Below are 22496 nucleotides of genomic sequence, written 5' to 3'. Positions count from 1 at the left end.
TTTTCATTGGAGCTCCCACGATCAAACTAAGCCGGAGGGTCATTGTTATGGAGGAAACGGGCTTTCATGCAGTCTCCACACCTATGAACCTGTACAGAGACACCTGCCAGTTTGAAAAATGCTTTTTTGTGGCTGAACCAAAGAGCTCCAGTAACCCTGGGGCATGGACAGCTATGGCCACTAGATGGCTGCATCACACCAGCCATTGAAAGTTAGAAGATCCTCTCTGCACATTGGACTGGGAGAGGGCAGAGGATTAAACTCCAGCCCAATTTGCTGTCTTGTGAATTTAGCCTTTGTGTGATTCCCCAGTGACCTTCTTGTGGTTCGACAGTTTCGACAGTCTGGGCTGTGAAATTGCCAAGGGGTTCGAGGGATCAGGCACAGAATGGAAGCACCCAAGTTGGAGAGGAGGAAGGAGCTGTGACATGGTGGGGTTTCTACACACCGGGGTGTTCCTATTTATTTTCAGGCTGTGTCTTTCAGTCAGATGATCCTCCTGGCGATTTACCAGAGATGAATAGGATGCCACAGCAGCCGCAGCCAGATCTGTTACCTAGAAAGGGCTGTAAAGAAAGCCTTCTTATCTACAATGCTATTTGATTGATTTTTAATTTCATACACACACGTTTGCATAAGAAGCTATAGTTATAGGATTTGATATTTATACCTGCAATTGGTAGTACGGACATCTATTCATTCAATAAATAATGGCATTAGAAATAGGTCTTCTATCTGGTTACTTAGGGGAAATTTAACGATATGTTCATCCGTTTTAAACACAGATAAGTTCCCTTGCTGCTTTAAAGGGATTCCCTCCTGCAGGATGAATGATCTTTTTTTAAATTTTTTAATGTGATTAAGCAGGATGTTGGATCCACTTTCCAATTAATGGACACGTTAGAGGTGCTCAGAGCTCCAAATGGAAGCACCTCTCCCATGCAAAACACAGAACGGCCCATCACCGTCCTCTGTGCTTTTCATACATGTGGGTGGGGAGATGGGGAAGGAAGAGATACTGGAAAGGAACTGATTTGAATGGCTGGGGCAGGTGCAAGGTCCCATGAAATAAAAAGGGAAAGTGGAGGGGGTCGAGCACTCAAAGACTCTTGGGCTGGAGGAACTCAAGCTCCTCTCTCTCTCTTTCCATCATGATCTGGCTGGCCTTCCTCCTTGCTCATTGCTCAGGTAATATAACGGGACATTCCTTAGTCTGATTCACTTTTCCAGAGCTTGGAGAAATGACCTGAAATAAACAACTTATCATGAAACTTAGCATTTTCTTGTCTTCATTTTTTTCAGGTTCCTTTGCCCAGTATGCGGTGAGGCAGCCTCCATCCGTGTCGGTGCCCCTGCAACAAACCATCCAAATCTCTTGTTTAGGAGACAACATTGGGAGCAAGAGTGTGCACTGGTATCAGCAGAAAGAAGGCAAGCCGCCAGGCCTCATTATATACGGTGATAGTAGAAGACCCTCGGGGATCTCAGACCGTTTCTCCGGCTCCAACTCTGGCAACACGGCCACGCTGAGCATTGCCAGGGCCCAAGCAGAAGACGAGGCCGATTATTACTGCCAGGTGTGGGACAGCAGCATGGCTCACGGTGACAAGACAGAGGGGGAAGCGTGACAAAAACCTCCCTCCAAGCATTTCTTCCTCTTTTCAGTTGATGCTGCAGAGTTTGTTCAGCCCCCAGCAATACAGACTCAGGTGCCTCCAGTTCAGGGAAAGACCAGTGTGAGGTAGAAGATCTCATTCTTAGGAGCAGCACCAAACTCCATCCACAGGCTCGGAGACTCTGCCCACTTCTTTGGCCAGCCTGAACTCCCACACATTATACATCGACCCCCTCTAGTGCTGCAGTTCTTTACAACCCAAAACAAGCACTATACTTAAAAGCCTGGGTCGCAGCTCTCATTTCTTTGAAGGACCATGACATGTGTTTCAAAGACAAAGCAATAGCTTCTTGCGCACTGGCAGAATAGTTGATGGAGACCCAATTGCACATACTTCCCACATTTGTTTGCGTGTTCCTAGGAAGGCTGATCAGAGAAGAGTTCTTAGAGAGGCTTGTACGCACAGGTTTAAATACTTACCTGTACCTGTCATACTTACCCTGCAAAGCTGTAATTCTGGCTTGAGCACAGAGATTGTGGTCCACAGTTAAGGTGCAATTCACGAAAGTGGTGGGCGCATTTTACAAAGCAAAGCAATGGCTTGTTTCAAGCTGGCAGAGGGATGAGTTACATGCACATACTGTACACGTTTAGGGTGCAATCCTAACCCCTTAGTGCTTTCCAGCACTGACATAAAGGCAGTGCAGTTCAGAGGTAAGGGAACAAACATTCCCTTGTTCTGAGGTGGCTTCTGTGAGTGACACCCAACTGCAAGATGCAGCACACCTTCCATTGGCACGGCTATGCTAGTGCTGGAAAGCACTGACATAAGGGGTTAGGATGCGCCCTTATTTGTTTGCTTGCTTGCTTGCTTGTTTGATTTCCATATTTTAATACCTCCCTTCCTCCTAGGAGCTCAGGGTGGTGTACATGGTTCCTTCCCTCCTTTTGTCCTCACAACAACCCTGTAAGGGAGGTGAGACTGAAAGACAGTGACAGGCCCATGGTCACCCAGGAAGCTTCGTGGCCTAGCAGGGTTTTGAACCTGGATCTTCCACATCCTGCTCCCCAAACACTACACCCTCCTGGCTCTCACATATTTGGTACGTTGATTGCAAGTCTACTGGGAAACTCTGATCAGACTGGGCTTCATGAAGAGCCATTTAGAGCGGGGATTAAATATTCATGTACTGTACATTCCGGTGTGGCTACAGATAGCGGAAGTGTTCAGGATGAAGGTTCCTGGTGTCTCCTCCAGCCTTGCAAGACATCGTGATGACTTCACTACAGCCTGCCAACAGCCCAGCCGGACATGACAGGAAGGTGTCATTCTTTAACACCAGGATGGAATCCCAGACATCTAATACTTCTTGGCTAGCAGCCTGGATGGCCAATTCCATGCCTATGCAACAGACTTGACATGAAGGGTTTGTTTTCATTGGAGCTCCCACGATCAAACTAAGCCGGAGGGTCATTGTTATGGAGGAAACGGGCTTTCATGCAGTCTCCACACCTATGAACCTGTACAGAGACACCTGCCAGTTTGAAAAATGCTTTTTTGTGGCTGAACCAAAGAGCTCCAATAACCCTGGGGCATGGACAGCTATGGCCACTAGATGGCTGCATCACACCAGCCATTGAAAGTTAGAAGATCCTCTCTGCACATTGGACTGGGAGAGGGCAGAGGATTAAACTCCAGCCCAATTTGCTGTCTTGTGAATTTAGCCTTTGTGTGATTCCCCAGTGACCTTCTTGTGGTTCGACAGTTTCGACAGTCTGGGCTGTGAAATTGCCAAGGGGTTCGAGGGATCAGGCACAGAATGGAAGCACCCAAGTTGGAGAGGAGGAAGGAGCTGTGACATGGTGGGGTTTCTACACACCGGGGTGTTCCTATTTATTTTCAGGCTGTGTCTTTCAGTCAGATGATCCTCCTGGCGGTTTACCAGAGATGAATAGGATGCCACAGCAGCCGCAGCCAGATCTGTTACCTAGAAAGGGCTGTAAAGAAAGCCTTCTTATCTACAGTGCTATTTGATTGATTTTTAATTTCATACACACGTTTGCATAAGAAGCTATAGTTATAGGATTTGATATTTATACCTGCAATTGGTAGTACGGACATCTATTCATTCAATAAATAATGGCATTAGAAATAGGTCTTCTATCTGGTTACTTAGGGGAAATTTAACGATATTTTCATCCGTTTTAAACACAGATAAGTTCCCTTGCTGCTTTAAAGGGATTCCCTCCTGCAGGATGAATGATCTTTTTTTTTTAAATGTGATTAAGCAGGATGTTGGATCCACTTTCCAATTAATGGACACATTAGAGGTGCCCAGAGCTCCAAATGGAAGCACCTCTCCCATGCAAAACACAGAACGGCCCATCACCGTCCTCCGTGCTTTTCATACATGTGGGTGGGGAGATGGGGAGGGGAGAGATACTGGAAAGGAACTGATTTGAATGGCCTGGGCAGGTGCAAGGTCCCAGGAAATAAAAAGGGAAAGTGGAGGGGGTCGAGCACTCAAAGACTCTTGGGCTGGAGGAACTCAAGCTCCTCTCTCTCTCTTTCCATCATGATCTGGCTGGCCTTCCTCTTTGCTCACTGCTCAGGTAATATAACGGGACATTCCTTAGTCTGATTCACTTTTCCAGAGCTTGGAGAAATGACCTGAAATAAACAACTTATCATGAAACTTAGCATTTTCTTGTCTTCATTTTTTTCAGGTTCCTTTGCCCAGTATGCGGTGAGGCAGCCTCCATCCGTGTCGGTGCCCCTGCAACAAACCATCCAAATCTCTTGTTTAGGAGACAACATTGGGAGCAAGAGTGTGCACTGGTATCAGCAGAAAGAAGGCAAGCCGCCAGGCCTCATTATATACGGTGATAGTAGAAGACCCTCGGGGATCTCAGACCGTTTCTCCGGCTCCAACTCTGGCAACACGGCCACGCTGAGCATTGCCAGGGCCCAAGCAGAAGACGAGGCCGATTATTACTGCCAGGTGTGGGACAGCAGCATGGCTCACGGTGACAAGACAGAGGGGGAAGCGTGACAAAAACCTCCCTCCAAGCATTTCTTCCTCTTTTCAGTTGATGCTGCAGAGTTTGTTCAGCCCCCAGCAATACAGACTCAGGTGCCTCCAGTTCAGGGAAAGACCAGTGTGAGGTAGAAGATCTCATTCTTAGGAGCAGCACCAAACTCCATCCACAGGCTCGGAGACTCTGCCCACTTCTTTGGCCAGCCTGAACTCCCACACATTATACATCGACCCCCTCTAGTGCTGCAGTTCTTTACAACCCAAAACAAGCACTATACTTAAAAGCAGCTCTCATTTCTTTGAAGGACCATGACATGTGTTTCAAAGCCAAAGCAATAGCTTCTTGCGCACTGGCAGAATAGTTGATGGAGACCCAATTGCACATACTTCCCACATTTGTTTGCGTGTTCCTAGGAAGGCTGATCCGAGAAGAGTTCTTAGAGAGGCTTGTACGCACAGGTTTAAATACTTACCTGTACCTGTCATACTTACCCTGCAAAGCTGTAATTCTGGCTTGAGTACAGAGATTGTGGTCCACATTTAAGGTGCAATTCACGAAAGTGGTGGGCGCATTTTACAAAGCAAAGCAATGGCTTGTTTCACGCTGGCAGAGGGATGAGTTACATGCACATACTGTACACATTTAAGGCGCAATCCTAACCGCTTAGTGCTTTCCAGCACTGACATAAAGGCAGTGCAGTTCAGAGGTAAGGGAACAAACATTCCCTTGTTCTGAGGTGGCTTCTGTTAGTGACACCCAACTGCAGGATACAGCACACCTTCCATTGGCATGGCTATGCCAGTGCTGGAAAGCACTGACATAAGGGGTTAGGATGCGCCCTTATTTGTTTGCTTGCTGGTTGTTTGATTCCATATTTTAAAACCACCCTTCCTCCTAGGAACTCAGGGTGATGTACATGGTTCCTTCCCTCCTTTTGTCCTCACAACAACCCTGTAAGGGAGGTGAGACTGAGAGACAGTGACAGGCACATGGTCACCCAGGAAGCTTTTTGGCCTAGCAGGGTTTTGAACCTGGATCTTCCACATCCTGCTCCCCAAACACTACACCCTCCTGGCTCTCACATATTTGGTACGTTGATTGCAAGTCTACTGGGGAACTCTGATCAGACTGGGCTTCATGCAGAGCCATTCAGAGCAGGGCTTAAATATTCATGTACTGTACATTCCTACATGTACTGTGTGGTTACAGATAGCGGAAGTGTTCAGGATGAAGGTTCCTGGTGCCTCCTCCAGCCTTGCAAGACATCGTGATGACTTCACTACAGCCTGCCAACAGCCCAGCCAGACATAACAGGAAGGTGTCATTCTTTAACACCAGGATGGAATCCCAGGCATCTAATACTTCTTGGCTAGCAGCATGGATGGCCAATTCCATGCCTATGCAACAGACTTGAAATGAAGGATTTGTTTTCATTGGAGCTCCCATGATCAAACTAAGCCCGAGGGTCATTGTTATGGAGGAGACGGGCTTTCATGCAGTCTCCACACCTATGAACCTATACAGAGACACCTGTACAAATCTATGGTAAGGCCACACCTGGAGTATTGTGTCCAGTTCTGGTCACTGCATCTCAAAAAAGACATCGTGGAAATGGAAAATGTGCAAAAGAGAGCGACTAAGATGATTATGGGGCTGGGGCACCTTCCTTATGAGGAAAGGCTACGGTGTTTGGGCCTCTTCAGCCTAGAAAAGAGACGCCTGAGGGGGGACATGATTGAGACATACAAAATTATGCAGGGGATGGACAGAGTGGATAGGGAGATGCTCTTTACACTCTCACATAACACCAGAACCAGGGGACATCCACTAAAATTGAGTGTTGGGCGGGTTAGGACAGACAGAAGAAAATATTTCTTTACTCAGCGTGTGGTTGGTCTGTGGAACTCCTTGCCACAGGATGTGGTGATGGTGACTGGCCTGGACGCCTTTAAGAGGGGATTGGACAAGTTTCTGGAGGAAAAATCCATTACGGGGTACAAGCCATGATGTGTATGCACAACCTCCTGATTTTAGAAATGGGTTATGTCAGAATGCCAGATGCAAGGGAGGGCACCAGGATGAGGTCTCTTGTTATCTGGTGTGCTCCCTGGGGCATTTGGTGGGCCGCTGTGAGATAGAGGAAGCTGGACTAGATGGGCCTATGGCCTGATCCAGTGGGGCTGTTCTTATGTTCTTATGTTCTTATGCCAGTTTGAAAAATGTTTTTTTGTTGCTGAACCAAAGGGCTCCAATAACCCTGGGGTATGGGCATCTATGGCCACCAGATGGCTGCATCACACCAGCCATTGAAAATTATAAGATCCTCTCTGCACATTGGACTGGGAGAGGGCAGAGGATTAAACTCCAGCCCAATTTGCTCTCTTGTGTGTTTAGCCTTTGCATGATTCCCCAGTGACCTTCTTGTGGTTCGACAGTTTCGACAGACTGGGCTGTGAAATTGCCAAGGGGTTCGAGGGATCAGGCACAGAATGGAAGCACCCAAGTTGGAGAGGAGGAAGGAGCTGTGTCATGGTGGGATTTCTACACACCGGGGTGTTCCTATTTATTTTCAGGCTGTGTCTTTCAGTCAGATGATCCTCCTGGCGGTTTACCAGAGATGAAGAGGATGCCACAGCAGCCGCAGTCAGGTCTGTTACCTAGAAAGGGCAGTTCAGAAAGCTCCAAATAAATAAAAATAAGTAATAAGAATGTTTGAAAGAAGGAACTGCCCATCAGCATCCTCTATATGGATTGTCTGTGTGGGTGGGGGCCAGAGGGGTGTGCTTCATAAGAGGAAATTATTTGAATGGCTGGGCCTGGTGGAAGGACCCTGGAGAGAAAAAGGGAATGGGAGGGCTCAAGGAACCAAAGATTCTTTGGCCCAAGGAAGTCAAGCTCCTGTCTCATCTCCCATCACGATCTAGCTCTCCTTCCTCCTCATTCATTGCTCCAGTAACAGGAAGGGAAGATTCTTGGTCTGAGTGTTCCACAGCTTTGAGACTCAACCTCAGACATCCATTTCAGCTATCCTGAGATATGTTCTTCTTTTTGCAGGGTCCTCTGCCCAAACTGTGCTCAGGCAGCCCCCCGTCAGTGTCTGTGTTTCTGCAACAAAACCCCCAAATCACTTGCTCAGGGATCATCCTTCAGAGCAGCTTTGTGTCCTGGTACCAGCAGAAACCCCGGCAAGTCCCCAGCCCTCATTTTATTCTATAATATATTATAGAATGTGTACACAGCAAGCCCACGGGGATCCCAGACCGTGTCTCTGGCTCTGAGTCTGGTGACACAGCCATGCTGAACATTACCAGGGCCCAAATCAGAAGACAAGGCCGCTTTTCGCTGCCAAATGTGGGACAACAGCACGGCTCACAGTGATATCGACAGAGGGGTTCGTGTGTTGCACTTCCTCTACCTACCAAAGTCCATGCCTGTCCCATTTTATGCTGGCCTTTCAGAGACTTAGCAACCTCAACCAAAGCAGATCTAGAAGTTGCACATGCTCCAAGGTCAGTGCAAGGCCAATCCCACAGGCACTGCTGAGGAATGGAACTGAATTCCTGGGCCTGGGTACTCATTGGGGACCCTTCAGACCTTCACAATATTCCTCACTCCCCTGCAAAGCTCCACTTCTTTTCAAAGGGAGTAAAATTTTATTTTATTTAGGAAGGGGAAGTGCAGGGACACTTAGGCAAGGAGGAATTGTGAAATACCATGGTCTACAACTCCCACTGCAAACGCTTCCCATATGAAATGCAGGACCCAGATTCATGGGAGCTTTCATGGTTTGCTTGAGCTTCAGGATCATTGTTCTGGAGGAGGTGAACTTTACGTATTCTTCTCTCCACATAATCTGACAGGTCAAAACAAACTTTCTAGTGCAGAGCTACAAGGCTCCAATAAGCATGTCACTGGCAGCTACAGTCTCTCAATGGCAGTGTTGGACTACAAAGTTTGGGCTATTTTAACTTCACTCCGTGCAATCCACGGGGGCAGGGCAGGGCCTCTAATCTCTAACCACATCTTGCCTCTTGTGGCTTTGCTTTTTGTGTGATCCTTCAGTGAGTTCATTCGTACAGACCTGGGATGCCCAATTGACAAGGAGGTGAATCTTCTGCCTGGGGAGCAGAACCAAAGAAGAGGAGCCCGTGAACTTGGAAAAAGGCAGGATCCATGAAATGATTTTGAAAATGGACACCTTCCAAAGCCCAACAACCTGGAGGTGATCAGGGCTCTAATCAGAGTTCTTTTGCATAGGCAAGACAGAGAAGAGCCAGTCATAATTCTCTGTGTTCATCATGCATGTGGGTGGGGAGGGAGAGATATTGGGGAAGGAAATGATTTGAATGGTTGGGCTACGTGCAAGGTCCCTGGAGATAAAAAGGGAAGGGCTCAAGAAACCAACAGCTTTTCTACCTGAGGAAGTCAAGCATCTCTCTTCTCCCATCATGATCTGCCTTGCCTTCCTCTTCATTCATTGCTCAGGTAATATGAAGGGACATTTCCTGGCCTAAGTTGCTTCTCTGCATCTTGGAGATGGCCATTCAGGCCTCCAGTGCCGCTTTCCTGAGAGATTCTCTTCTTTTTGCAGGGTCCTTTGCCCAGTACGTGTTGAGGCAGCCTCCGTCAGTGTCTGTGCCTCTGCAACAAGACACCCAGATCTCTTGTTCTGGGGACAACCTTCAGAACCAGTATGTGCAGTGGTACCAGCAGAAACCCAGCAGGTCCCCAGTACTCCTTATCTACAAAGATAGCAACAGAGCCACAGGGATCTCAGACCGTTTCTCCGGCTCCAGCTCTGGCAACACAGCCACGCTGAGCATTGCCAGGGCCCAAGTCGACGATGAAGCTGATTATTACTGCCAGGTGTGGGACAGCAGCAGCCAGAAGCACACAGTGAAACAGTCAGAGGGGGAAGTGCGACAAAAACCTCCCTCCACAAAAAGCCATGCAGCTCCCTTCTGTCTTCACCATGCAGCCTCCTCCAGAACAGATCTAGAAGTTCCAGGTGCTCCAAATGCACTCAAAGACCAATGCGAGGAGCCAGATCCCACAGGCACCTCTTAGGAACAGAACTTAGGAACAGAACAGATATGAACAGCGATCCCCAGGTGCACCCCTTGGAGTAGCCTGAACTCCCACACAGAATTCCTCCCTCCCCTCTGGATTTGCACTCATTCCAAGAGGAAAGACCATGTCCTGGTTCTTCTCCAGCAAGACTCGAAGGGCAACAGGACACACTAAGGAGCAAAAACCATGGCTTCGTGCACATTGACACATCTTCTGCTCATTGGTGTACAAGGACATCAGAACGCTAACAGTACTGATCAGAGCAGAGCAGAGTTCATAAAGGGTCCACAAAGGTTTATATGCAGACGTGTATCACCGCTGTGTTGTAACTCTGGGATACACAAATGTTTTCTGTTTAAGGTGTCCAGCCACTGCATTTATTCCCTCTCAATTTCCTGTAAGCTCAGATAGCAAGCCCATACATCCGGGTGAGAGAGGAACCGGCCTCAGGGGCTGGACTGGTGGGGTTTTTCTAGTGCCCACTTCCTTCTCCCAAACTCAGCCACTTCTCCTCCTCCTCCTCCTCCTCTTCCTTGCCCAGGGGTTTTAAAAAACAGAGAGGAACAGAATCAAAAGATCGGCACATATATCACACTGAATGCCCCATGCTAAAGAGATAGTAGAAGATCTCAGGTTCTCCTGGGTCTTTTAAGTGAAAGCTGGTGCATCTTTGACAATGTGGTGAAGTTGTGTGTTTGTGTCCCTGAGGGTTTTGTTCCTCATTTCCCTTCCTTTCTCTGGGAAGTTCTTGGCAGCCATCTGAAGTCCGTATGTCTTGATTGTGTTTCTTATTTGTAAAAGTACTTTCATTCTACCCTTTCGGTTGCACTAATTGTGAGTCTTCACCCGGTTCCCTTTTCCTTATAGTATTAAACATCTATTGGTTTTAACTTCCTCTCGTTTTGAGAATCAGTGGGGTGGTCGCTCCTTTTTCGTAGCTTTATTATAAAAGTAACCTTTGGAAAAGACCTTAAAAGGGCTCTAAAAGACCTGGGCTGGTGGCAGTGGGGTCCTACCAAGTTCTTCACACTCAACCATGACAGTACCCAGAGGACGCTAACCTCTCCATCATGGCTTGGACCCTGCTGTTCTTCACTTTCTGCACCTTCTTCCCAGACAATTGGTGGGAAGGATGTCTGATAGACTTCAGTGTTGACGTTCGGCTGTGTCTCTTGTCCAGGTAGGCTGTCTCTGTGTAGTCCTGGAGGGGAAAGAGAAAGCAAAAAGCGGACCTTTGAAGCCAAGAGCTTCAAACTTCAGACATGCCTGCCTGGCATCACCTGAGTCAAGGACCTGCGGCCTGAATACAGGGATGTTCTCGACCACCAGGTTGAACTACCGTATCGGCTATCCGCCTGGATTCTGTGTCTCTGCTTCCCAACTACTGTCATGGCTTTGTTGGCCATTAGGTGGTCTGAAGCAAAATACTTCTCATTTGCAACAGAGGGGGCTGCTCCTCTATATAAGTTCTGCATGTGGGTGGGGAGTAGAGAAGGAGTGCTTTTGAAAAGGAAGTGATTTGAATGGTTGGGCCGGGTGCAAGGTCTGTGGACATTTAAAGGAAAGGGGAGGGTTCAAGGAAACAAAGACTCTTTGGCCCAAGGAAGAGGAGCTTCTCTCTATCTTCCCAATATGATCTGGCTCGCCTTCCTCCTCATTCATTGCTCAGGTAACAGGAAGAGGCATTTCTTGGCCTGAGTCTCTTCTCCACAGCTTTGAGACACAACCTCAGACATCCATTTCAGCTGTCCTGAGATATGTTCTTCTTTTTGCAGGGTCCTCTGCCCAAAATGTGCTGAGGCAGCCTCCGTCAGTGTCGGTGTCTCTGCAACAAAACGCCCAAATCACATGCTGAGGGGACGCCGTTCAGAGGAGCTATGTGTCCTGATATCAGCAGAAACCTGGCAAGCCCCCGGTCCTCACAGTATATTATGATACAACAGATGCAGAGTACAGCAAGCCCACAGGGATCCCAGACCACTTCTCGAACTCTGACTCTGGAGACACAGCCATGCTGAGCATTGCCAGGGTCCAAGTAGAAGACGAGGCCGATTATTACTGCCAGGTGTGGGACAGCAACAGCAAGCAGCACACCGTGACAGACAGAGGGGGAAGTGAGACTAAAACCTCAACCCACCAAAGGCTTTTGATGTTCCACCTTCTGTGTTCATCATGCAGAGTCTTGGCGGGTTCCTCTAAGACAGATCCAGAAACTTTGCAAGCTCTAAGTTTCAAAAGTGTTCTGCCTCAGGAGCAAGATCCCACAGGCATGGCTTAGGAACAGAACAGAACTCTGCACTTTGTGATTTTGCCCACCTCGGTAGGCAACCTAAACTCCCACACAAAACACTTCACAACCATGTAAGGCTTCACTTTCTTTCAACGGGAAAAACAAATGCCATATTTTAAAAGATCAAGTCCTAGTTCTTGTGTATAAGTCCTGACTGTAGCAAAAAATTGCCCACAAATTCCAGCAAGACCTGAGAAAAGGGGTTTGGGTTTTCAACGGGCCCCAACTTCACTGATCACTAAACACGAACCATTAAACATTGTAATAATATTACAATACAGGTGTGCGCCACTTAATGATGGGGATGTTGGCAACCTTCAGTCCCGAAAGACTATGGTATCGCGCTCTGAAAGGTGGTTCTGGCACAGCGTCTAGTGTGGCTGAAAAGGCCGATTCAGGAGTGACAATCCCTTCCACACCGGGAGCAAGTGCAGTCTGTCCCTGGTCTGTCTCCCTGGCTATGGGCCTTCCTTCTTTGCCTCTTTGCCTCAGACTGTGATGATGGGGATACATTCTCTGATTCCCCGTTGTTATGCGATTAGGTCATTAAGTGAACATTCACTTCGATCTATTGCCTTTGTTGTGTCAACAGACATTCCCTGCCAGACACTAGCTGGCCGCACAGGCTACTAGAGATAGATTACCTCTTCTTTGCATTAAGAACCCCTCTGTTGTATAAACAGACATTCTGCTGCAGGCTATGGGAGATGTGATTGCCTCATTAAGAGCATCTGTACTGTGCTTTGACCACCGTCATAAATGCGGTCCGTTGTTAAGCAAACAATTGTTAAGTGGCGCATGCCTGTACTGTAATATTACAATATAACACGATATTACAATAATATAACAATAACAAGAGGAGAGCTCTTTCAGTCCAGTTTCCTGGGGGGGGGGGAAATGGCTCTTCTATGATGCCTGTAGCTTCTCCCTCCCTTATGGGTGATCCCACCTCCATTCCAAGCTATAGGTCATCTCCTAATGATTCCAAGGATTCACCAGCATCCCCTAGAAAAGGAACCAAAACAGCTAAGATAGACATCACCCATCACAACAAAACCAGCCTTGCCTCAGTGCAGGTGCATTAGACAGCCTGGGGTTCTAGTCACCAGGATTAAGGCTGCATTTCCACTACAGCTTTAATCCACTTTCAATGCACTTCTGTTACCCTGGATCCCAGCCTCCAGTTTGAGAGAGACAATATTAGACTGATATAGGAGGCGGCCCCCATGTGGTGGATTGGTGAGGGGGGTTCCACTATCCATGCCCACCTGCGCAATTTGGCAACTCCTCTTTGCTGTCCCCTGGGTTTCAAAAAGTGAACATTCTGGGAACTGAGTGGATGGGGAAGTGTGGAGGAGAGGAGTGTGCAAGGGGGCAGGAGAGTTGGTTGCAATGGGGGAAGGTTGGCATTACTTTCCTAATGATAAAATATTAGTCTGAATACTTTGGGGCACTCTCATGAGTGATCTGGCTGTTCCTGTGTCCCCTGCCATTCAGCTGAACAGTCTGCCTTCACTCAACCTCACATTGCTTTTGGCCCTAGAGTAGGGGTCTCCAAACCCTGGCCTGGGGGCCAGATGCAGCCTGTGACCAGCCTCTAATCCCCTAAGAGCCTCTGGCCTAGCTAACCAAACACAACCAGGGTTGTGCTTGAGGGGTGGAGGAATGGGGGTCCATTGAAGTGTGTGCTTTCTATCTTGGGTTGTGTTGGTGCTTGGTGTGTTGACACACTGAACCCCAAGCACTGAGCACCAAGCACCAAGTTCACACCAAGTGTGTTGGTGTCTTTTTGAGATGGTGCTGAACATTTGAGCCCATTCATTCATTAAGTTCCATTTCTAATGTATTTATTTAAATTTTACATATAACTGTTGTTGTTTTTCCGGCCCTCGACACTGTGTCAGATATTTGATGCAGACCTTCAGCCGAAAAGTTTAGAGACCCCTTCCCTGCAGCGCCAAGTGGAGCATCACTGCCCAAGGAATGGGGCATCCAGTCTATAAAAAGCCTCAAGTACCAATCAGAGAAGAGCTGGTTAACATAAAGGTGGGGTGGAGATGCAGACCCACCTCTACAAACAGGATGGATATAAAAGTGCCGCTATTATTGCACAGCCTCTTGAGTTTTGCTCCTTTTTTTCATTAGGACCCCACATCCCTTCAACCATGTCCTGGCTTCATGTCGTCAGCCTCTTGGTGATCTGGTGCACAGGTGAGAGCATCTGATACATGACAAGAAGATGTGGGGGACATTAGGACACCTATTTGGTGCTTGTGGTTGAGTTTGGGGTAGCAACCAAAGGAATCTCTATGCTGGTCTTTGGCAATCAAGTCCTTTGGGGAACAATTAAAGGAGTTTGCTGTGGTCAGCCTGGAGAAAGTTCAGGAGAAAGCTGGTTCCTGAAGGACTGTCATGCAGAGGAGTTCCATTAAGTTCACTTTCTTAGGGCTTACTTCTGAGTAAAGATGTCTAGGTTTGCGTGGTAGGTGTGACTATTCCCATCACCTTTTTTTCCTAGGTTCCAGAGCTCAGCATCTGCTGACCCAGCCGGCATCAGTATCTGTGCTGCCGGGGAACACCGTGAAACTGCCCTGTGCCATGAACCTAGGAATGAGTATCAGTGCCTATACTGTGTTCTGGTACCAACAGAAGCCTGGAAACCCTCCTAGATACCTCCTGTGGTATAATTCCCCTTCCAACATACATCACGCCTCTGGGGTGCCCTCGCGTTTCTCGGGCTCCAAAGACGCTGCCAGTAACACCTGTCTTTTAACCATCACTGGCACCCTCGCTGAAGACCAGGCCAATTATTACTGTGCAATTGACTATGACGGGCAGCGCAGGTTTCACAGTGACACAGCTCAATGGGGAAGTGAGACAAGAACCTCAGTTTCGGTTCCCTAAGGAGATTCGGCTTTGGCGTGCAGCCAACAGAGAGAGACCATCAGATCTACTGCAATTCTGCACACATTCCCATGGGAGTAAGGCCCATTGCTGTATCATAAGAACCTAAGAAGAGCCCCGCTGGATCAGGCCACAGGCCTGTCTAGTCCAGCTTCCTGTATCTCACAGTGACCCACCATGTGCTTCAGGGAGTACACAAGCCAACAAGACACAGCCTGTGTCCTGGTGCCCTCCCCTACATCTGGTATTCTGAGGTAGCCTACTTCTAAAATCAGGAGCTTCCACATACCTGCCATGACTTGTAACCTGTGATGGAGTTTTCCTCCAGAAATTTATCTAATCCCGTCTTAAAGGTATCCAGGCGAGATGCCATCACCACTTCCTGTAGCAAGGAGTTCCACAGACTAACTACCTGCAAGATAAAGAAATATTTTCTTTTGTCTGTCCTTTTGAGTGTCTCCTAACACTCAATTTTAGTGCATGTCCCCTGGTTCTGGTGTTGTATATATTCCTATATATCCCTCCATATCAGAACACACTGAATGTCTCACTTCATGAATCTGATGCAGTGGTCTGTTTCACTTCATGGAAATACATGCTGAAATGAATTAGAGGGTCTTTAATCGCTGTTGTTTTAGAATCATAGAATAATAGAGTTGGAAGGTGCCTTGGAGGTCATCTAGTCCAGCCACCTACTCATTGCTGGTAACGAAGAACATAAGAAGAGCCATATTGGATCAGGCCCAGGGCCCACCTAGTCCAGCTTCCTATATCTCACAGTAGCCCACCAGATGTTTCTGGGAACATGCAACAAAATCCCTATAGTGTATTCAGTTGCCACTCCGGTCTTCCAAGATAGGTTACCTCTAAAACCAGGAGGCTGCATATATCCATCATGGCTTGTACACTGTGATGGACTTTTTTATCATCACTCTATCCAATCCCCTTTGAAAAGCATCCAGGCCTTCAGATGCCATCCCCACATCCTGTGGCAAGGAGTTCCGAGGACTAATTACACGCTGGGTAAAGAAATATTCTCTTTTATCTGTTCTAACTCCCCCCGTTACTCAATTCGAGTGGATGTCCCCTGGTTCTGCTGTGTCAACAAAGAAGGGCACAGACTTTTTTTAAGCACCCTTAAAATCACACGGGCCAATCAGATTAGAGATGATGATGACTGAGAAGGTGGCTCCTCCCCCTCCACACTGGGTGGATATAATAAGGAACCGGCAGTCAGACCTTCATTTTCCCCTTTGGACTCTCTCACTTCACCATGTATTGGCTTCCTGTTTTCAGCCTCTTCATGATGCAGGGCACAGGTAGGTCCAGGTTAAATGCATGTGAGAATTGCCACCAAGATGAGGGCAGTCAGGGCTGAGCTGGATCATCTCAGCAAATCTCTCTTCTTTTCCAGGCTCCAACGCACAGTCACCCCCCACACTGACTCAGCCCCCATCTCTATCGGTGTCCTTGGGGAACACAGAGAAACTCGCCTGTGTCCTGAGCAGTGGGTTCAACATCAACAGCTACACCGTATCCTGGTATCAACAGAAGCCTGGGAACCCACCACTATACCTCTTACGCTACAAATCGGATTCCGAAAAGGGCCAAGGTTCTGGGGTCCCCTCCCGATTCTCTGCTTCTAAAGACACCTCCACTAACACCTGCCATTTAACCATTGGGGGAGCCACGGCAGGAGATGAGGCTGCTTATTACTGTGCCATCTTCCCCAAAGGTCACCCGACTCACGGTGATGCAGTCTCAGGAGGAAGCGAGACAAGAACTCAGTTTGCTGATGCACCACCTGCTACAATAAAAGGATCAGGGGTGCTAATGAACGATGGTGCCTGCAAATAGATGGTGCCTGCAACAGCCACTAGAGGGCAGCCTTCATCTATAAAACCCTGCAACTGATTTGTGTAGTAACTGGAGAGGGGTTGAGGAAGGCCATTGTCCAGTGGTGTCACTAGCGGGGGTGCAAGGGGTGTGGGCCACACCGGGTGACGTGCATACCAGTGACACCTTTATGGGCCAAAATTTTTAAAACCTTGGTATTCACGAATAATACCATCATGTTATATATCAATCGATGCGTAATTTCATGCAGAATGCAATGAAGCACACAGTGTTGAAATAGATCTATTCTATCAAAAGTTATAACCAAAGCAACACAGTGGGTGGGGGCAATGATGCATAACCACACCCACCACCTGGGGCAGTGCCCTGTCCAGTGCATGGGAGGAGGTTCATCCTGGGGGGCGATGCACTGGTCTCCCAGACCGGGTGATGCAAACCCTAGTGAGGCCACTGCAGTTGTCCACATGATGTTTCATAGAACTCCCTGTTGGAAAAGGGTGGAAAGGCCAAGATGCCATTCCTTTGGTGGTCAGGAAAACGGGACAGTAACGCGTGGAAGAAAGGAAGGACTTTTCCCTCAGCCTCACTTACTTCCAGTGGCGTAGCTAAGGGGGGGGCAGAGGGGTACACGCTGTCCGTAGGTGAGTGATGGTCTTCCACCATCTCTGCTGAGGGGGAGTGGCAATGGTCCCTTAGTTGCACAGCAAACACCATGAAATCAGTCCACCCTTCTGCCCACCGACTCTCAGCTATGTACGGTTCCAAATGGAGCATTTTTTGGGGGGGGGTGAGAGTTGCACATACACTGGGGAGAGGTGACAGCGCAGGCAGGGAGGGTTGTGAGTACAATGCTGCTCCGTGATGTCACTCAGCCCTGGGTACCACTGGGGCTGGGCTACTCAAAGACCTTCCTCATAAGAGTTGTTGTGAGGACAAAAGAAGGGGAGGAACTCAGTACACTACTCTGAGCTCCTTGGAGGAATGGTGGTATAAATAAATAAATAAATACATACATACATACATACATACATACATACATACATACCTCCTACTGGAACCACAGAGGATAGGTAAGGGGTCTCAGACAGCAGGGCAATACACTGCTCCCGCCCCCCAGAGTCTCACAGGTGGTGTTGAACCCCTATTCCAACACTCTCCAAGCACCCCGTTTGTTGAAAAAGATCCTCCTGTGTTTGAATCGGGAATGGGGAAAGGTGGGAAATTCTTTTGCTCCATGCTTTGCAGTGCAACTCCCCCGTGGGCTCGCTCCCACCCACCGGAAACAGAAAGCAGGATGGGGAAAAGAACTTGGACAACCGTCAAACTAATAGGACTGGATCAACCCATTGAATCAGGGCAGGATCTGATGTCTCTGGTGCCACCACAAAAGAACATTCACAAAGATCTCAAAACAAGATGCTCAGTCCCAAATATTCACTCACTCCCCAGATTTCTGGCACTGCTGCCCTACAACTCAAAAGCCACTGTTAGAAGCAGAGTGTGATGGATGGCTCAGGGAAAGGTAGCATAATCTGCCTTTAAGTATCCTTGTCAATCACTCAGGTGATTGACAAGAAGGTGGGGCACAAACACTCCACCCCCATGGGTTGTACTAATATAAGGGGAAACTCATGCAGGTTCTTCCAAGTTGACTGGATTTATTTCATCTGCTCATTGAGATACTCAATCTCAGTGCCATGTTTTGGCTTCCTGTTGCCAGCTTTTTGGTGTTGGGGTGCACAGGTGAGAGGAGGTGAAATTTACGATGACTATCCAGTGACAATCAGTATGACCACTTCTCCAATATTCCTTTTTCCAGGTTCAAATGCACAGCCTGTGTTGACTCAGCCCGCAGCAGAATCGGTCTCACTGGGGAATACAGTCAGACTTCCCTGTGTCTGGAGCAGTGGGACTAAAGTTGATGGCTACCACATGTTTTGGTACCAGCAGAAACCAGGAAACCCCCCACAATACATCCTACGGTATTACTCAGATTCCAACAAGCACCAAGGCCCTGGGGTCCCCTCTCGCTTCTCTGGTTCCAAAGATGCCTCCAGCAACACTGGCTACTTAACCATCACCGGAGCCCTGGCAGAAGACGAGGCTGACTACTCCTGTGGAACCTGGCATGGCAATAGCAACACGTTCCACACTGGTGTGCCCTAATGGGGAAATGAGACAAGAACCTTCAGTTCGATTCCCTCGAGGGAATGCAGGGGAGATGCCCTCCCCAGATGCAGGGGAGGGCACCAGGATGAGGTCTCTTGTTATCTGGTGTGCTCCCTGGGGCATTTGGTGGGCCGCTGTGAGATACAGGAAGCTGGACTAGATGGGCCTATGGCCTGATCCAGTGGGGCTGTTCTTATGTTCTTAACTACAATTCCCAGAAAGCCTTGCAGGTCTTCTTGTTGTCTGGTGTGCTCCCTGGGGCATTTGGTGGGCCGCTGTGAGATACAGGAAGCTGGACTAGATAGGCCTATGGCCTGATCCAGTGGGGCTGTTCTTATGTTCTTATGTTCTTATGAGGGACACTGAATCCTTCACAGATCAGCTATAGAAACATCATCTAGGCCAAACAGTCAACAAGGGCCAGCCCAAGACCTCCAGATGCTTCAGGCTGCATGCTGAATGCTGCCCCTCGTGACCAGATCGTGCTCCAGCCTCTGCTCTGTTCTCCAGTGTTCAATATTATCTTCATATTTCCTCTTTCTTTCTCCCTCTTTCAATTCTAATTCAGGGAGTAGAAAGAGGAGAAGGAGCAAGTGGGGGCAAGAAAGTGGACAAAGAACTGCCCCCCCCCTCCACCAACCTGCCACCCGATGTGACAGCTTCAGTTGTCCTCCTGAATGGACCGGCCCTCTTGTCAACATGGGGTGAAATCACATTTCAGCTCTTCCCTGCTAGATGGGAAAATTTACATCCAACTCAGGTTGAACTTGTAGGAAAATGAGGTTGTCAGCAAACTGGGAGAAGTTGTTTGATCTACGGATGCCTTTCGGATTCTTGGATCCTTCTCACCAACCAGGTCCAAAACCCCACATCACACTTGGCTGTTTTGCACCCAAAATTTATCCAAGCCATACACACCAACAGTCATTCCCCGATTATGCATTTTCTTTCCAAACCAGTGCTAAGGCGTCACAAATGTGATGTTTTCATAGCATTCGAGCATGTCACTGTCGGTCAGATTGGGCCACAGTTACCATGCTGTGATCACCCCTAGATTAGATTACTGTGAGATGCTTTTGAGGCTACATGGGGATGCTCTTGAAAGCACTTTGGAACACTGGTCAGTTATTTATTTAACCAGAAAGGCTATTGAATTGCATTTCAAGGTGCTCAAGAATGCAATAAAATTGGTAGGGGGAAAGCAGTGAAGACAACTGTTTAACCTAAAAATGTGTGTATGGGGGGGGGGGGGAGATAGAAAAAAGCAGATTCATTCAAGTAACACTCCTTCAATAGAGATTATCACACACAGCCTTCCCCCTTCTGCTATAACAGGCAACTGTGTGTTCAGTTCAGTAAAAAACCTTTATTGGCATAAAATACAGAGAAAGAACAAAACAAAAATATACAAAGACAACACAACATAGACATCCGTCTTTTCCTCACATACTGCCCAGAGTTCCAGAGCTCTGCCTGGCAATTACCCCAGATAAAAAGGCAGTGACCTTATCAAGGGTCTCAGAGTCAGGTGTGGAAAGGAGAGACTGAAGCATGATTGAGTCCTCCCAGCCCTGCATCCTAGTTAGCAAAGGACCTAGATATTTCTTGCATGAGACGTCATGAAGTGGGCAGTAGAAAAGGGTATGTGTTATGGTCTCAATACAATCCCTACCACACTTGCATTTCCTCTCTGAGTAGGGAATACCACTGAACCTGCCCGATAACACGGCTGATGGAAGAGCATTACATCTTGCAAGTGTGAATGCTCTCCTAGCCTGTGGGCACTCCAGGTGATAAAAGAAGGAGGCCGGTTTCCCGAAACTGATTGGAACATGGAGATAGAGTGGAGGCAACTGTGTGGTTGAAAGGGTCTCCAACTTCCACATACCATCCAACCTGGACCTGAATGAACCTAAAGGGCAGGAGGTCTGGCTCAGTTGGTAGAGCTGCCGCCTTGTAGGTCTGAAGATCTGAGGCTGCCAGTTCGAAACAACCGGAAGTACCCGAGAACTGACGACACACTGATATACTGATGAGCTGACCCTCGGTGGCAGAGAGGAGTTGCCGTCAAATGGAGCGTAGGAGGCGAAGGGCCAGAGAGAGGCCAAACCGGGAAGGAATTCAACTGGAACAAGGGGTTCTATGAAAGACTAGAACTATTCAATTGTAAAAATCCCTATGGGCTTTAGAACAGCCTGCCTATGTAAACCGCCTTGGATTAAAGTCTGACGAGAAATCTGAGGACCAAAGAAAGGCGGTATATAAATAAATAAATAAAGTCTTCTAACTGCAGTAGGTTGGCAATCTTCAGTCTCGAAAGACTATGGTAGAAGCCTACAGCACCCGGTATTCCCAGGCGGTCTCCCATCCAAGAACTAACCAGGCCTGACCTTGCTTAGCTTCTAAGATCAGACAAGATTGGGAGATAGTGTTCAGTATAGGGAGATGGATGGCAACCTTCAGTCTTGAAAGACTATGGTATAAGCCTACAGCACCCGATATTCCCAGGTGGTCTCCCATCCAAGTACTACAGAAGGGTAATTTATTTCCATCCAATGACTTTAAGCACATAGTATTAAGAAGGTACAAACACTGATAGCATAAAACACCTAAAAGACTAATAAGAAAACACTAATTCTCATCTGTTAGGTCTTTCTCCCCAATACAAGCTAACAAGAGACTCAACAAAACCCAGGAAAGCTCAGCTCTTCCTTACTAAATGGGGGAGATTTTAGGAGTAGCATAACTCACTCCTTAGCCTCACAGGTGCTTTCAGGTTCCCAGTCATAGGCTCAATTTCAGGTCAAGAGAGAAGAAAGCCTACAGCTGTTATTTAAACAGCCCCAATTCTTACTTTTCCATGACAGAGATAGATCTGATGTCTTATCTGGTTTGACTCTTACAATCTTGCCTTTAACTAAGCCTTGAGCCAATCAGATTGCCGCTGAAGGGTATGAAGGTGGAGCACAGATTGACATAAAAGGGCATGGTTGTAGGGACTTCAAGAACAGATCTTTGGTTTCCTGGTCTTGTTGGGACCTCAGACCTAATCAGCATGTTCTGGCTTCCTGTTATCAGCCTTGTCCTCGTCTGGTATAGAGGTGAGAGCCCTTGAGTGTGTCACGAAGATCAGTGCGGCTCACTTGGGAGCTGAGCAAGATAATCTCTGCTCTGTTCTTTTCCCAGGTTCCAGCTCTCAGCCCACCCTCTCTCAGCCACCATCAGCATCAATATCCTTAGGGAACACTGTGAAACTGGCCTGCACGATGAGCAGTGGAAGCACCATCAGTAGCTACGCTGTATCCTGGTACCAACAGAAGCCTGAGAATCCCTCACGATTCCTCTTATACTATGCTTCAGAGTCCAGCAAGCAACAAGGCACAGGGGTCCCCTCCCGCTTCTCTGGCTCCAAAGATGCCTCCAGCAACACTTGCCATTTAGCCATCATTGGGGCCCTGGCAGAAGACGAGGCCGACTATTACTGTTCAACCTGGGATAGCAGTAGCAAAATGTTCCACACTGATGTGCCCTGATGGGGAAACGAGACAATAA

General features: G+C 47.9%; 1 protein-coding gene and 2 gene segments (V, D, J or C); all 3 read left to right on the top strand.

The window, feature by feature from the left end:
* Positions 1 to 22496, top strand: part of LOC136634314 (immunoglobulin lambda-1 light chain-like) — a 120195-nt gene that overhangs the window by 21521 nt on the left and 76178 nt on the right. The window lies entirely within an intron of this gene.
* LOC136634317 (immunoglobulin lambda variable 3-9-like) lies at positions 1119 to 4444 on the top strand. The segment is given in 3 exon segments: positions 1119 to 1188; positions 1303 to 1577; positions 4343 to 4444. Coding segments are annotated over 3 exon segments (336 nt in total).
* Positions 9041 to 9800, top strand: LOC136634315 (immunoglobulin lambda variable 3-9-like). The segment is given in 2 exon segments: positions 9041 to 9139; positions 9246 to 9800. Coding segments are annotated over 2 exon segments (513 nt in total).

This window comes from Tiliqua scincoides, chromosome 14 (genome assembly GCF_035046505.1).
Source record: "Tiliqua scincoides isolate rTilSci1 chromosome 14, rTilSci1.hap2, whole genome shotgun sequence".
Taxonomy (NCBI): Eukaryota; Metazoa; Chordata; class Lepidosauria; order Squamata; family Scincidae; genus Tiliqua; species Tiliqua scincoides.
This window is presented reverse-complemented; position numbering and strand designations above follow the sequence as displayed.